Source organism: Tricharina praecox (assembly GCF_024521635.1).
Source record: "Tricharina praecox strain CBS 144465 chromosome Unknown BZA05scaffold_5, whole genome shotgun sequence".
Classification (NCBI taxonomy): domain Eukaryota; kingdom Fungi; phylum Ascomycota; class Pezizomycetes; order Pezizales; family Pyronemataceae; genus Tricharina; species Tricharina praecox.
In genome coordinates, this window is record NW_026250407.1 from 647,908 (window position 1) to 663,018 (window position 15,111).

Here is a 15,111-nt window from a genome sequence, read left to right on the forward strand (position 1 = left end):
TCGGCCATCATCACTCGTAACTCGCAACTCGCAACTCAACTGCACATGATGTCCATTCTGATTTCCATTCTCCATTCTTCACCCCCCACAAAGAAAAGAAAAAAAGACACACAAGCCACCCCGCCCCCCCCCCCCCCCCCCCCCCCCACCTCCCTCCCCTGCCGCCGTCACCGTCACCTACATATTTGCTACATACTCAGAGTACATAGAGTACCTAGATCTCAACCGGTATATCTCAAACGGTATATCATGATTCATAAGCAACTTCAATTCCCCAACTCTGTCCAAAAAAAGAAAAAAAGAAAAAACGAAAAGAAAGAAGAAAAAAAAACACCAGATAGAACGCCCCCTCCCCTTCCTTCCCTTCCCTTCCCTTCCCTTCCCTTCCCTTCCCTTCCCTTCCCTTCCCAATCCAATCCAATCCACACCGTCCGTCCTCCTCCCTTTTTCTTTGCAAAAAAATCAACGAGCACATAAAAGGTAAATATAAACTGGGATGGGTACGGACGGACGCGAACAACGGACAATGGACAGTACGGACAGTATCATACGGACAGCGAGAGTACGAGTAGATGTGATCAATCGATCGATACCCAAACCAACCAACCAACCAACCAACCAACCAGCCGAAAGCAAATACATCACAGCAGAAGCACAGCAGAAGGAACGCCGAGCCCAGGGCCAGGGGGAGGAGGAGAACGGAAAGATAATAGGGCTAGGTAAGTAGGTATCACAACCGGAATCCGAATAGCAAAGCAAAACAAGCAAGCAACATGAATGAAGCGAACAAATGACGACAAAATAAAAAAAACACACGCCTGCGAAAATTCCCAAAATCATTATGGCACCTAGAGGAAACAAAATGCGAGAGAGAAAGATGGAAGATGGAAAACAAAAAAGCCGTCATCACCGCTGGTCAATGTTCGTCTTGAGCTGGAACCAGTTCCGTCGAGGTTTGTTTGAGCCCGCTGCAGCGGAGCCCTCCAGTTGAACACTGCGCTCGTACAAGTCCTGTGTCGAAAATCATCAGTCCCAGAGGCCAAGCGCGCGAAGGGAGGAGAGGGAGAGAGTGGGTGTGCGATCATACATCATCGTTCATTGTCGTAGCGGCGCTCTTGATCATACTATCAACTGCTGAGTTACCCACCAAGTCCTTGTACGGCGAGGCCTGGGCCTTTACGAGCACCATCATGACTTCGCCCATGACCTGGAATTTACTCCAATTGATCTTCTCACCGTCCTGTAGGAACGTCTTGTTCCCTTCTTCTGCCGATACCAGATCGCGCCGGTGCAACGGAAGGAACGGTATTCTCTCGGACGTTGTGTTTTCCCAGGCCAGTCGGTATTTACTGTGACTCTTGTGCGTTCCCATCAATAGCTCCAGCCGCATAAAGTTCTTGTGGATCTCCGGCCTAACTAGTTCTCGAGTCGCACTCAGTCGGTGAACGGCGGTACCGTTGATTCCAGCGATGATGGCGCCAAGCGAATTGTAATTATTTTGATGTCGCAACGTCTGTAGGGAAGAGCAGGTATCATCAGCATCGATCGTGGATGTCAAGGGGGACGATGCAACATGTGATGCGTACCCAAGCAATCTCCATGAATTTCTCCAGCGCCCTGGCTCGATGCTTCGGCTTGGCCTTCTCGAGAATGACGCTAGCCACCCAGTGGGCAACGTGGTTGAAATGGCTAATCATGTTGTTGACGCACGCTAGGTTCGGCGAGTTTTCCCGACTTTCCGGCGAAACGCTGATGTGCCTTACCAGATCGCGTGGTCTGATCTTCGAAAACTCGTTCCAATCGATCCTTGTAAGCTCGCAGGCCACCTCCGATACCGGAATCGACATGAAGAGCTCGAACTGGCACCCCGCCCTAAGGTAGCCGGTGGCCGGGGGTGGTAGGGACTCGGTTCTGCTGATCACAAGGCCCATGGGTGATCCCATAACGGATGCAGCATCGCTAGGGTCGGAGCATCGTTTATCTGATCCCGGGACCTGGAGCGTAGCGGGGTTGTCGAGTGAGAGCTTCCACGGTTTATCTGGGAAGGTCGCTGATGAAGTCGTCAGAAAGCTCCGAAGGCTAGCTTTCCTATCCAACTCGGCATCGGTCCTTCCCCAAGTCTCGTCCTCATCCTCGATTAGTCCCTGGAGCTTCTTCGTCATATCAGTGGTCAACAGAGCCAAGCTCCGGTCTGTGCTGATCGAATCCAGGAATGCTAGCATCTGCAACCTGGTCTTGGAGCTCGCAAAATCGACCGAGTGCGATGTGACCCATTGATGGAGGACGTTGCAATACCGGAGTTGCGCTGCTATTCGATGGGCCCGTATCTTCTCCTCCGTGTCCAAAGCGCGGAATCTCTCGAGGATGGCGCCGAGTAGCTCTCGCGGCGATGCGAATTTGCGGTAGAAGCATAGGAAGATGACGACGAAGGTCTGATCGCTCCGAGACATGGGCTGGCTCAACAGACGATTAACGAGTTCATCCCACGTCCATCCCCGATTCGGTGCAGGCTTGTCTTCCTCTTCCAACTCGTCCAGTCCATCCTCGCGATCAAGGATCGGAATGTCGTCCGGATCCTTGTAGTCCGTACTCTCGTCGTCCGTATCTATGTAGGAATGCCGTCTTTCGGACTCGCCCAAGGAGCTCTGGCTGGATGTCTTGCGCATGATGAACGGACTCTGCACGGATTCCGAGAACGGCGTTTGTCCGGAACTACTCAGAGTGATTTGCGGTGCGACGCTCGAGCTCGAGTTCGAGTTCGAGTTCGAGTTCTGCTGCCTCGAGTTTTCGACGGCTTGGGGGTTGGGCAATAAAGAGGGGCCCGAGTTGCTCGACGATTGACCCAGCGCCGTGCCAGTGGGTGGCCTCTGTAGTCTGGCACCATGTATGGAGCCTGCATCCGACCCGTCCTTTAGGAATGTTGAAGAGAACTCGGAACTGGCACGGTTGTGGCCCGTCGAGGGTCGCGGAGAAGCAGCTCGGCTGTTTGCGGCCGAGGAGTTGGCGCGTCGCCGACCATTTAGGTACCGCGGGGATCCGGTTTTTTCTGGCAAGACGCGTTTACCCGTCAGCATTGAAGCGGTCGGTCAGATGGAGTGAAATAATAACAGAGCAAATGTCAACTGTCGACGGGAGAACGAGGTCGGAGAGGAAGTGCAGCGCATGCCATGTGGAGGGAACTCGTGGCGATCGTCGGCTGGTAGGGGAGCCTCCACGCCCTGGCTGTCTGTTGCATGGCCCACTCACCCCCATGCTGATCCGGAAAGTGGTACAGAGTGTGGCCCACTGTAGTCTGTACAGGGAAGGGGCCAGCTCACCTCCCCTCACAACATCTCGTAAAAAAAAAGGGGAGGGGTACGGATTGGCGATAAACGAGAAACGATGAATATGAAAGCTTCCTTGAGGACCAACCGTTCCGACGTGATATCAGGGACAATATTGCAGCCATGCACCTTTTCTGGCTATCGTGTGCCGTGACAGAACTCTGCATGTGGTCGTACCCGTCGCCCATTATTGCTGCAACACCCGCTGCGGCTGGCCCGTAGACGTCACATTTAGTCCGGACCAGGCAGACAGGAAGTTGGGCCGTATCGAATGCCTCTGATAGTGACATCAGTAATCGTATTCTCCTCATAAGCGGGGGGGGGGGGGGGGGGGGGGGGGACGCGGGATGCGGGACGTGCGGGACGTGCGGGGCAAACTCACCCAGACATTCGGTCAATCTGTCGACTGTCCGAGGGGTTGTCGGGTCAAAAAGCAGCAGAACACCATCGATGAATGGTATCCTTTGTCCATCCGCTACCTTTTCGTCTGTGTCAGATGCAGCTGTGCGGAACGCCATGTTCACCGGACCAAGCCCACTCACCCGTGGCCATTGCATCTGCTCCTTGTCGAAGTCGATTCTGTTCCAATCAACCTCCACCAAGCTCACACTGCACGGTGTTCGGTCCATCACCATGGCCAGCGAGTGCACGTCGCCGTGTCTCGCCGGCGCTGGCAAATCGTATGCCCTTTCTATGAAAGTCGTCTTCCCCACACCCACCGCGCCGACGACGGCTATGTTTATATCGCGGACAGTAGACATCTGTGGGGAGGGGGTCACCGAAGGTCAACACTCATGGTCGCATTGGAGGGTGGGGGGTGGAGGGAGGGAGGAGGGGGGAAACCCGAACAAATGCGGCGGTAGACGCACTTTACCGGAATCTTTGCACAGTCGCCGTTCACCATACCGTGGCGCTTTCCCACCTCCGAAGTTCCACGATGATATTCCCAGCCCGTGGTGTGCCGTCGACGGTTTCGATGACTCTATCAAGTCTTCCGTTGGTGCCGATAACGATGGCGACGAGGAAGGGTGGCTGTTGGGCCTGGGACGTCGCAGCTTTCGGGGTCCACTGGAACTGGCAGCGGAAACAGGCGCGTCTGTTGGGGGGCTATCTGCAGCGGCGGAGGCAGAGGCGGCCCGTATGGTGTTTGTACTGCTGCCACTGGGACTGTTGACCTTGATTCCGGCTGCTATGTATGCCGAAGGCCTGGGTGAGACGACTGGGTCCTCCTGGCAAAGGCTCGACAGAAAGTCGTCTCCCGTGACAAAGCCCCTTGTCCACTCGTCCTCTTCTATCCCAACTTCCAGGAGTGAGCCTGGGCCCGATGACGCGGTCGGACAGTGACTGGATGTGGACAGTCGTGATCTCGTGAGCAGGGACTCAATTGCGAGTGCTGGATCGACGTGTCGCGAGCGTGTTGACGATGTTGACGGTGTGGGAGAAGCGGGGGTATTGGAAAGGGGATGTCTGCTTGCTGTCGAACTGGTGGCGGAGGAATCTCGGCGGACAGAGGATGGAGACTGCGACGACGACGAGGACGATGGCGGTGGTGGGACCTTGGGTTTGGGCTTTGGCTTTAGTCTCTTTGGCGGCACGGCTATAAAGGCCGCACCGGCCCCTGATGCGGTGATCATTATATTTTTTTAGGTTGTTTCGAACTTCGGGAAACTTTTGTTGGATGGCTTAGTACCGCAGGAACCGTGAACTACGGGATGGCACTGTACGGGCGGAAAAGTCAATACCATCGTCCGTTTTATATTCATGCACTTTTGTCCACTGGAGGAGGTCGGGGCGGAGGAAAGAAAAGAAGAGACACTTGCCTCGTGAGCCAGCTGGCGTTTCAACCACGCCACCACCGTCCTTTTCAAAACCGAGGGTGGGTATGATATGATGGCGGGTTTTGCAGTCCGAGCGCTCGACTTTCTCTCTGTATATCTCTCACCACTACCACCACGACCAAGGGCCAACGACTGGCAATAAACGCAACAACGCAACGCAACGCAGTGGCACACGCACACCGGAAAACCGCAGGCGATAGCTGCGAACACTCCTAGCAGTTTTCTCAGCTACCAGCTACCAGTGCTGTGGTCTCGGTGTTTTTTTTCCCTTGCCGAGCGAGATCCAAGCGCGCCGTTACCGATGAGCTGGTCTGACTGGGTCGTTTCTGCGGAACGGACCGGACAAGCGACGTTGGGCCGAACAGATGTGACGAACCGTCGAAAACAAACCTGGGGAATTTTTTTAATTTTTAATTTTTAATTTTTAATTTTGGCGGGATGGTGTATGTAGCTCTAAGTGAGTAGTAGGTTGATATCGCCCCGCCAGCTTCACTCCGAGGCCAAACCCGGTGAATCGATGGTATCTCGTGAGTTTGCGTAACCAAGCGTCTTACGGTTTACTGTATCCGTCGGGGGATCGGCGCGCCTTCTTATTTTGATGTGATGAGGAGGGCGTGGAGGACGTTGGTAGGACGAAGCAGGACGGCAATGCTAGAAGTGTTTACAATAGCCGGTAATGGCGGTAGACGTAGAGAGAGGATCGAAGAGGAGGACAAGGGCGAGGGCGAGGACGGACGAGGAGGAGGAGGACGAGGACGAGGACGACGGAGAGGGCGAGGAGGACGAAGAGGAGGATGAATAGGAGGACGTGGAAAAGGACGAAGAGGACGAGGACGAGGAAGACGAGGAGGAGGACGGGGAGGACGAGGATAGGGAGAAGGGTGGGGAATAGCGGCACTGAGAGCCGACGACAACGAGGGGCAGCGGTTGGCAAGACCCTTGATTTCCGGCTCGTGGGTGGTCTTGTGAGGCGATCGCGGGAAAATGTGAAGTGATAACGGGTCCACTGCTCTCTCTCAGCTCGTGGAAGGCGGGACTGGGGGGCCCGGGGGGGTGGGGACTGGCTTGTATGTAACGAACTAAGGGGAACGGAGGCCACAGCGACAGAAGAGAAGAGCATCCAACGAGCCAGCCAGCCAGCCAGGCGAAGAGAAGATGCCACCACTGCTCAGGGCAAAAAAAGACATGACGCCGATGGGGGGACAAAAGCAAATACGCAGCTACCTAAGTACGGTATGCAATGAAACGGGCACGCCGGCAGTGTCGTGATGCCTCTCCCCTTCATCGTGTGGCTCCCTGGTATGTGCTACATACACACATATGATAACTATTAGAGTGATCGAGCGCTGGTTGGTGCATCTCTCGGATGGAAGCGGGCTATCTACCTACCAGGCTACTCTACTCTATGAGGACTTACCTAGCAAAGGTAGAGTGGTTAGCAGGCCTTTAGCGCAGTGTGGAGTAGCCAGGATTCTCCACAGTCTTCCGCTCCTGAGGTTGCTGTGAGGCTTCATCCGGGACCGCTCATTGGACGCCGAGCGAGGAGCGCCACTTTCGCGCTCTTCGAACGCGAATACGGACTCCGGCCCCCCATGCGGCTTTCAGCCAGGTGTGTATAGTGGACTACATACTCAGAAGTCGGTATCTAGGATTCTGTCCCACCAAAAATACCCATCCCGATTCCCGATCCGAAGAGCATCTGGGTATCTGGGTATTACATTATAGGTACCGTACATCCATACACACATACTCGAGAGTAGAGGGTGACAGTGGCGGCAGGGGAATCAACTGGGCGGGCAGATGGGCAGAAGGATGGCCGTAGGGAATTATAGTATGTACATAGCTGGGGTAGGCAGATAACTAGATGGCCTAGGTACCGAAGATACATACCGTACCTACCGGGCCAGTGCCCACGATAGAGTACCTGTAGACTCTAGTTAGAGTACTTGAGTCTTGGGTCCTCTATAGATAGCCCACGCCTCCCGAGTCCCGCAGGCCTCCGCAACAGCTCCCGGTGTTTCAAGTTTCACCATTCACCACTCAGAATTCCGGAGGTCCTGCCCATTGTTTCCCAGCCCAGCTCAGTTCGCGACGGTCCTCCGCCTCCGTATCTCCCGGGACACTGGGCGGTACTCTACACAGAACATGTCGAACGTCCACGTGCGCTCCTTCCGGGTGCCCCGGCTGCCCCGGCGGCCCCGGATCTGCACGGCCGGAATACCTCCGCTAAAGAGAGTATGTATGAGGAGTAGAGTGCGCAGTGCTCCGGCCGCCCAATTGGGCGGTAGAGATGTATCATCTATAGGTATAAGTACAATGCCTACACGCGAAGTCGCTAAACGCAGGGGAGAGGGGAAGGATCGAGGTGCAGAGAAAGAGGGAGAAGGGAGGCTTTGGTGGGTATATATCATACCGCTCTGTGGGGCCGTCTCGGCGTGCGGTAGGTACCGGTATGTATTATGTAGTTATGTGGGTAGGTGAGTTGGTGAGTAGGTGAGTGGGTGAGAAGATGAGTAAATGGGCCAAGAATCCAAGATGCGGTCCGCGATTGGTCGGACTCACTGTCACTGATCACACGAAGGGGCTATTTACCCACTCACCTACCTACGCGCTGGGCGTCTACGAGGCCACCGCACCGACGGCGGTTTGGCGGTTGCGGTTGCGGCGTCGACTCCGCCGCATGACTCGGACCTGGGCCGATCCGGTCGGGACGGAGGAACCGGACGGTAAATAAACCGGGAATCGTTAGACCAGCTACTTATCGGTTCTAACCACCGGTACTAACTAGTACCTACCGGTAGGTATGTGCCGCTGTTCTAGATCTCCGGTGACGGGTAGGGCATCGTCGGCGTACCCAGGATATTCGTACATTTGTACGTACGTGCAAACAATGCTCTGCGAATCGTGAACTTCGCTCCGTGTTCAAACTTCACGGCGGCAACGAGGTTATGTAACATACTCCTCCCGTACTACTTATCCGCGTCTTCTCGGTCTCGGTGGCATGGTTTTCTTTGCCCCAAGCTCTAAGCTCCAAACTCCGTTCAAAGAGGGTAGGTACATACCTGGTAGGCTGTAGCTCACCTCCGGAATTTCCGAGTATACTCGTATGCACATACCATGATATCCGCCGCCGTCAGCGCTCAAGGGATAACCAGTAACTACCGGTATTGACTCGTCATCTTGCCAGCTGAGCCTATCCACTCCAGGCTCCAGCAAAGCAAGGGAGGACTCAGGAGCAAACTACATACGGTACTTTTCCTCCGAAGCTGTAAGCTGCCATCACTCGACCACATACCGACTCACGGAGGACGGCACTGATTACTGCTGTATGCATGTATGTACTCGCAAGTAGCCCACTGGCAGTAGATTCCGACCTCCCCCGGCCTTCCTCGACTCCTCGACGGTGATTCGATAAATGAGTCACGGCTGCGGACCGTCGAACGGCCCAGCCGGTAAGGCCTGTACCAGCACAAAGACCGGCACAGCATCTCGGATGTGTCGGCCGCGTCAGCACCCGGATGGTGTTTCGGTTCTGCGGAGACGTCTCCGTCGACCAACGGCCCACGGCCTCGCTCGCTCGAGCTGGGAACCGTGTTCGGAAGATAGCCTATTACGGGCGAATCGGATGTTGCAAATGTGCAAATGTGCGGAACCGGAGCCGGACATATATACCGAAGGAGTGGTATGACGCTGGCCGGGTGATGCAACTTCTAGGAATTCGCCTGATCATCGTATTCGTCCTTCCGCACCGGCCGAAATGTCTCTGCGGGGACGGGGACGGGAAGAACTACCTATGTAGATGCCCATATGTGTTGAGGAAGGAGATAAAACTACCTACATGCATACCTACTCGAGGAGAGGATGAAGGCATACATGGAGAAGGACCGCATGCTTGCCAACCAGCCAGCCAGCCAAGAGGAGGAAAGCAGATGGGATTGATGGTACGGACAGTCGCAAAAGCTGCCATCTCCTAAGTCCTTGTCGGAAGATGGATTCTTGCCTTCTACCTACCAACCACAGTCAAACGCTGTTCATGTCGAATATCAGATACCTATCCAGAAGTACGTGAGTAAGTAGGTAACCTGAAATCGCAATGTTTGTCACACTATTTACAGCCATAGCTCACACAATTGACACGACTAATGCCCTGGTGGGACAATCTATCTATGTAGGTAGGTAGCTGATGGCATATCATATATGGAAGGACATCTGTATGCTTCACTTCACGAAGGAATATCTTCCACACCCCAGTTTCCTCCAACCACCCGTACTTGTATGTACCCGTATATGTACCCGTACCCGTACTTCCCCGAACAACACCGAGCTTTGAGCATTGAGTTTTGCCGGAAGGGGCAGACATCAGACACCAGACACACCTCGTCGCTCGTCGCTCGGTGAGCGACGAATTGGTGGGGGCGGTGGGGTTACCGGAGGATTCCGACGGTTGGAATTCAATCATCGAGTCGAAGCCTGTGGAAGCCTCGGTACGAAAGGGAAACAATGAGCTTCTCGAGAAGAGAGAGATAGAAAAAAATACCTCAGGAGTCAGGAACTCGAGCCTGCGTTTCATAGCACAGCATAACTACAGCACACAGCACACCGGCCGGATCACGCGCCATCACCCCTCGGACCTCCCCCCGGTCAGCACCACTCGACCACGGAGCAGACCTGGGCGTGAAAGTCGGAACGGGGTGAGCTCATCGGAAGCATTGAACACCAGCATTAACATCCAGCTGGAAGGTCCCTTTTTTTTGTTCATTCATTGATTTCATGCGACTTATGTAGATCATGGCGATATCACCCCGTTTCACCCCGTTTCACCCCCGCCGTTTCCACGCCACTGTCCAACCCGACTTGCATCGAGCGGCCCGATGTGGCTTTCCCTGCCCTCCGCCCCGGCCTGTCCCAGAAAAGTAGATACACGGTCAGCTGGAAAGTCTAGCGGAAAGGTTCCGTGGGTTCAGAGGGAATGGCGAGCGAGCGGGTCATCATCCAGCACGGCGGACAAGGACTCAGGAGGGGCAATGCAAGTATACGAGTGCCAGTCCCCTTTGCAATCCCCTTTGCAATCCCCTTTGCAATTTCCCTTGCGATTGTTATGCACACAAGCATACTCCCATACATACTCCCATACTCCCATACATACTCCCATACTCCCATACACCCGCTGGGGCGGTGTGGAGCTGTGGGCTATGGGATATGGAATTCTCACCTCGGCGCGCCCCAGCGGGGAGCGGGCCGAGCACGCCGCGGTGGAGTATAACACCCCGAGCATGAACCGGAGGAACCGGGGGAATCAGTGGAATCGGAGGAGACGGGCCACCATAGTTCAGTTGTCTGGTGTAGACCACATTATGTACCTACATCCTATACAACATCGGAAACAGTCGAATGCAATGTAGTGGAACCCACCACCCCCAACGAAACGAAACAATTCACTGGATGAAGAAGTATCAAACGGTAACCCGGGTAGTAAACCCCATCGGCTTTCGGTCATTGTATTGCAACTTGCAAGAGAAAAAACGTTAACGAGTGTATGATAGGTACCTGAATCCAGCAGCTGCGGTCCCGGTATGCGCAACAGAAACAGAAAACATATGAGAGCAGAGAGTTGTACGAGCGTGCGTGCGTAAAAGTAGATCAAAAAGAAAGAAAGAAGGAAGCATGAGTATGAGAAGTATAAGTAGAACGCCCAGGAACAGGAACAAGAACAGGAACATGAACAGGAACAGGGAAAAGCACGAAAGAAAGAAAGAAAGAAAGAAAGAACTTCGAAAAAAGCAAGACAAAGTATCATATGTAACTCCCAACTTCCGACCAGTCTGTCCTTCATTATGCAGACCGCAACACAACAAATCTTCCCCAAATTCTTAGACGTATTTTTTCTTCCCCCACACATGTAACCCCTAGAGCTCTCAAGAAATCAACAAAGTAAGATACCAAGTACCAAGCATACGAAATGGTTTACACAAACTGGGAACATAGTTCAAAAAAAAAAGCAAATCAAGTATTCCGCCCCCATTCTACCCGCAAAGCAAAAACGAAAAAAATGAAAAAATACAAGAAACGATACTCTCTGCCCGTTTATCCCAGACCCTAGAAAGAGCTGCGCACATCAGGGGATACCGATCGTGCTCCCTCGCCCCCATCCTCTTCCGCCCATAAGTATCGGTCCCGCAGAAAGAAAAAACAAGTACCCAACCAATCTACCCTGCTTACCAAAAGAGATATTGTGGAGCAAAAAAAGAAAACCCAGGCGGCCTTTGGCTTGTGTATAAAACGCGAAAAAGAAAAAGGATGACAGTTGAGTAGAGGAAGAGTGAGACAACTTGGGTGTATACGAGGAAATTCCCACCGCAATAAGTACAGTAACCTGTAGGAGAAAAAAAACATAACGCAGGAGAAAAAAAAACGAGGACAAACTCCAATTCTCGGGTTTCCAATCTTGAACATAAGTATGCAGAAAGAATTGACACCAAATGCCATAGGAACTGATGAAATGCAAAGGGGCATATAACGAATGTACTGTCTCGACCCGTAATAATCATAAACACCGCGGAGAAGACGTAGTTGAAGCCAAAGGCAGGAAAAAAACCGATTATACCCAGATCACACCCGGGCGAGAGAAAAAAGCTGACTGAAAAAAGCGAGGTATTAATGAGAATTGAGGGAAAGTCCCTGGAGCCCCATCCAGACCTCGCCAGCACCGTTGTGCCCGTGCCCATGTCCGTGGTGCACATGCCCATGCCCATCATAGGGGCTTTGTTGGGAGTGGCCACTAAAGTACGCCGGATTGTATCCATTCTGAGGATTAAAATCGGAGGCGCCCGGGGAATTGCGGGATGGGAACCCGTGTTGCTGCTGTTGCTGCTGTGACAGAGTGGGCTGCTGCGGGCCACCGCGTTGAGCATTTCCCATCAAGCCGCCCGCTGAGCTTGTCTGATACGCCGGATAGGCCTGCGCCTGACTTCCGTACTGTGTGTGGAGCACATCGTTGGAGGTTTCCACGATTGATCCCAGCGGACCACTGGGCGGAACTCCGGATCCTGGTTGGTGCAATCCGGCCGGATGAGCGAATGAGGCCGGATTCATGGCCGACATCCATATGCGAGTCTTATACACCTTGAAAAGATCCGTGACGAGAGAATTAAAATTGATGTAGGAATCCGCAAAGTAGTAAAACGTCAACTTCTTCCAGTCCCTACCCACCCACAGAAAAATTAGGATCCTATAAGGCTTGCTATGTCAGGGAAATGCTCACATTTGGAACTCGGCATCGAGTATCTCCATGGGCAGTCTGTGTTCGGCAACCTTCTGCTGGCACACGCGCTTCGCCTTGGCCTCATTCGCCTCCTTGTCCCGAAGCGTCTGAATCTCATGAGGCTGAGCAAGTCTCTTGATCATCTTGGGCTTTAGTTCCGCCGTCTGAGGCTCTTGGGCTTGCCCGTGCCCGTGCCCGTGGCCTTGCATGGAATTGCCCGAATTTCCATTCGAGAAGGGCTGATTAATGGCTCCGTTGACGTTGGCACCTGCTGGGGTGGCACCCGGGGTTGGTCGCCGCGATGCATACATCATCAGGACACTGTACTGTTCCTTCGCGTAGTGCTCTTTCAGCTCCTTCGCTCGCTGCCAGCTGATGTTCTCGGCAATGACGGTGCCTAGGTCGGTGCCTCTATCTGCCTCGACGATAACCAGATCGCCAACACGAACACGCAGACCAGTGCCCTCCTGCACGTAGAAAACATCGCCCCGATACGCCTTGAAGGTGACGAAATAGAGGAGTTGTTGGCTGCGTGGTTGGGGAAGCATGGGCATCCCTCCCATCATGCCCCGATGAGGCGCAGTGGGCGAAGGCGAAGAGCGGGAGTTCGACGCATATCCTGACATGTGCTGAAGATGATGCTGCGGTTGCGAGGCCGCAGCAGATGGGCCCAAGATCGCAGTCTTTGCCGAAGAAAAGGATTGCCGGGTCTGCATGCGGTTGGCCTCGCCGCCGTACAGCGGTTCTTTGCGAGAATTGTCAAATCCCGATACATCTGTTAGAGACAGATAGTTACCTCTGCCCGTGAGGGCACTTTCACCGGAGGCAACATTTCTTTTTCCGAGAAGATCGCTGCCTCCAAACTCCGCACCGAGTCCAGCAAATGAATGTCGCCTGCTTTGAGCTCCAGAATCCCCTACTCCGAACAGGCCTCCTGACTGCCAGGTCTGACGCAGGTTCTCCACACGTTGGTTTTCGGCACCCTGGTACATTGAACTCATGGCTCTAGGTGCCTCGCTGAAGCGCCGATGCTCGTTGAATTGACTAAGATCCATGTCATCCTCCTCAGCCAATGCCGATTCGTATTCGTCTACCCGTTCGGTGTCTCTATGCGCATGGCCGGAGGCGCCAAGGTGGTGCATGGCCGGTATGGTGGCCGCGGAGGCAGAGCGACCCCTGAATTGTGTGGGGTCATACTTGGTCCTGGAATAGCCCGATTGATGGCCTTGAAAGTAGCTGCTCTGAGCAAGTGGTCCTATGCTCTCTTCGTCTTCCGTCTCGAACACGCTCCGGAGAGGACTGGGAGAGTCGGCAAACTGCTCGCCCGAAAGTAAGCTGGGTCTCGACGGCCTGTGTTGAAGGCCGGGTTGCGTATGTTGCCGAGCACCACCACCTCCTCCACCTCCACCTCCACCAGCAGTGCTGCCGAGCATACCGGGGGGCGACAGTCTCGGTCGCGTCTGGTCTTCGAGATCCATTTGGCCGACAGAGAACGACATGGACCGGTAGTTTCTAAATTGCGGTTGGAGCGGAATCGGGATGGGGAACTCGGAGTTGTTGTTATTGTTCCCCGACATGCTGGTTGGACTCGGGAGAGCCTCGCTGCCGACGAAAAGAGGGTGGCCATTGGGTGCGACTCCATTGGGGGGCTGCGACGGCATATTGAGCCCCTTTGGGGGACTCTTCCTTGAGGGGTCCGGATTCCAGATGGAACCACCCCAGAACGGAGCCAAGGTATTCGGCGCGGCACCGGGACCAGCACCGGGACCGGACACGCTGGCGGCCCATGCAGCAGTGTCGCCCTGAGGAGTCGAGGGATGTGAGGTAGTCGGGGACAGTGGCCCTCCCGAAGTGATGGAGTACGTGCGTTGCCTCGTGTGGAATTCGGCAGCATACGACGGTCGCCTCGATGACAATTGGGAGATTGCGCCTTTGGGGAAAAAACCGAGGTTTTTCTGTTCTTCGTCGTCGGACGAGGTGACCGCGTCGGATTCGGGGGACTGGTGGCGGAACGCCGCCCCGTCCGGAATACCACCGCCGGAAGTATTGAATGTCACCCCCTTATGAACACCGTTGGATGCATGATTATTGTTCGCGAGGGATGACGCTACTTTCTCGAGATACGAGCGCGCAGAGTCCGAGGAAGGCATGTCGTTGGTCCGAGGCGTTGTTGAGGATGGCGCGCCAGACATTGTATCGCAGTGACCCTGCGTTGTTACCGGTAAGGGTGAAGAAAGCTGGGGTAGAAAGGTGGGGCAGAACGTGTGTATCGTTGTCGCGCGATTATTATGGGGAGGAGGAGGGGGAGGAGGAGAAGGTGGTGGAGGTGGTGGAAATGTAGCAACCAATCTCGTTGTCTAAAACACGGCGCGAGGGACTCTGCGAATATTAGCTGGAGGGAACACGCATGGGCACAGGATTCGCTGATCAACGGTGCATTAACTAAAAGGATGCGCAACTCACCTCCCGCATGTGCGGCCCTGTCGAACCCTCTGGAGAGACAGAAGCGAAGAGAAGAGAGCGCAACAGATTCCTTCAGTGCACACGAGGAGGGGTTTGTAGAAGGAATACGGGAGGGTTTGTGTGTAGCCTTCTCAGCGCTGACAATTCCGAGCTATTTTCAGCCTACAAATCGCATCGTGTTAGCAGGTAGGCTGCGACAGGAACCGTAGATGTTTGAGTACCACGA

The 15,111-nt window shown here is 54.2% G+C and overlaps 4 protein-coding genes across 4 annotated transcripts; all 4 read right to left on the minus strand.

Annotated features, from left to right (window-relative positions):
- Positions 1-373: 373 nt before the first annotated feature.
- Positions 374-1,079, minus strand: BZA05DRAFT_218448 (uncharacterized protein). Its single transcript, XM_051479687.1, has one exon. The coding sequence runs from the start codon at positions 838-840 to the stop codon at positions 463-465; it is 378 nt and encodes a 125-aa protein (XP_051342029.1). The 5' UTR covers positions 841-1,079; the 3' UTR covers positions 374-462.
- BZA05DRAFT_218420 (ras guanine nucleotide exchange factor domain-containing protein) lies at positions 817-5,440 on the minus strand. Its single transcript, XM_051479686.1, has 8 exons — positions 5,144-5,440; positions 4,193-5,041; positions 3,866-4,084; positions 3,706-3,802; positions 3,412-3,600; positions 1,587-3,046; positions 1,088-1,513; positions 817-1,011 (listed from the first exon to the last, which is right to left on the minus strand). The coding sequence occupies exons 2-8, from the start codon at positions 4,955-4,957 to the stop codon at positions 907-909; spliced, it is 3,261 nt and encodes a 1,086-aa protein (XP_051342030.1). The 5' UTR covers positions 4,958-5,041; positions 5,144-5,440; the 3' UTR covers positions 817-906.
- Positions 5,441-7,242: 1,802 nt separating this feature from the next.
- BZA05DRAFT_434287 (uncharacterized protein) lies at positions 7,243-9,731 on the minus strand (the record flags this gene model as incomplete). The annotated part of the gene is made up of 9 exons (XM_051486315.1): positions 7,243-7,460; positions 7,724-7,728; positions 7,762-7,852; positions 7,957-8,070; positions 8,278-8,354; positions 8,465-8,743; positions 9,008-9,168; positions 9,288-9,321; positions 9,538-9,731. The coding sequence occupies 9 exons, from the start codon at positions 9,729-9,731 to the stop codon at positions 7,243-7,245; spliced, it is 1,173 nt and encodes a 390-aa protein (XP_051342031.1).
- A 1,706-nt stretch (positions 9,732-11,437) lies between these two features.
- BZA05DRAFT_218521 (uncharacterized protein) lies at positions 11,438-14,711 on the minus strand. Its single transcript, XM_051479688.1, has 3 exons — positions 13,219-14,711; positions 12,423-13,167; positions 11,438-12,362 (listed from the first exon to the last, which is right to left on the minus strand). Exons 1-3 carry the CDS (start codon positions 14,612-14,614, stop codon positions 11,816-11,818), a joined length of 2,688 nt encoding a protein of 895 aa, XP_051342032.1. The 5' UTR covers positions 14,615-14,711; the 3' UTR covers positions 11,438-11,815.
- Between the last annotated feature and the right edge of the window lie 400 nt (positions 14,712-15,111).

What these genes read in the sequence shown, in the direction of transcription:
- BZA05DRAFT_218448 (XM_051479687.1), bottom strand. Translation starts at nt 840, where the DNA reads ATGATTTTGGGAATTTTCGCAGGCGTGTGTTTTTTTTATTTTGTCGTC.
- BZA05DRAFT_218420 (XM_051479686.1), bottom strand. Translation starts at nt 4,957, where the DNA reads ATGATCACCGCATCAGGGGCCGGTGCGGCCTTTATAGCCGTGCCGCCA. An exon ending in TGTGCAAAGATTCCGGTAAA is followed by an intron (nt 4,085 to 4,192) that starts GTGCGTCTACCG and finishes CCCTCCCCACAG; the next exon opens with ATGTCTACTGTCCGCGATAT. An exon ending in CCTGATATCACGTCGGAACG is followed by an intron (nt 3,047 to 3,411) that starts GTTGGTCCTCAA and finishes GCGTCTTGCCAG; the next exon opens with AAAAAACCGGATCCCCGCGG.
- BZA05DRAFT_218521 (XM_051479688.1), bottom strand. Translation starts at nt 14,614, where the DNA reads ATGTCTGGCGCGCCATCCTCAACAACGCCTCGGACCAACGACATGCCT. An exon ending in AAGTGCCCTCACGGGCAGAG is followed by an intron (nt 13,168 to 13,218) that starts GTAACTATCTGT and finishes ATTCTCGCAAAG; the next exon opens with AACCGCTGTACGGCGGCGAG. An exon ending in CTCGATGCCGAGTTCCAAAT is followed by an intron (nt 12,363 to 12,422) that starts GTGAGCATTTCC and finishes GTGGGTGGGTAG; the next exon opens with GGACTGGAAGAAGTTGACGT.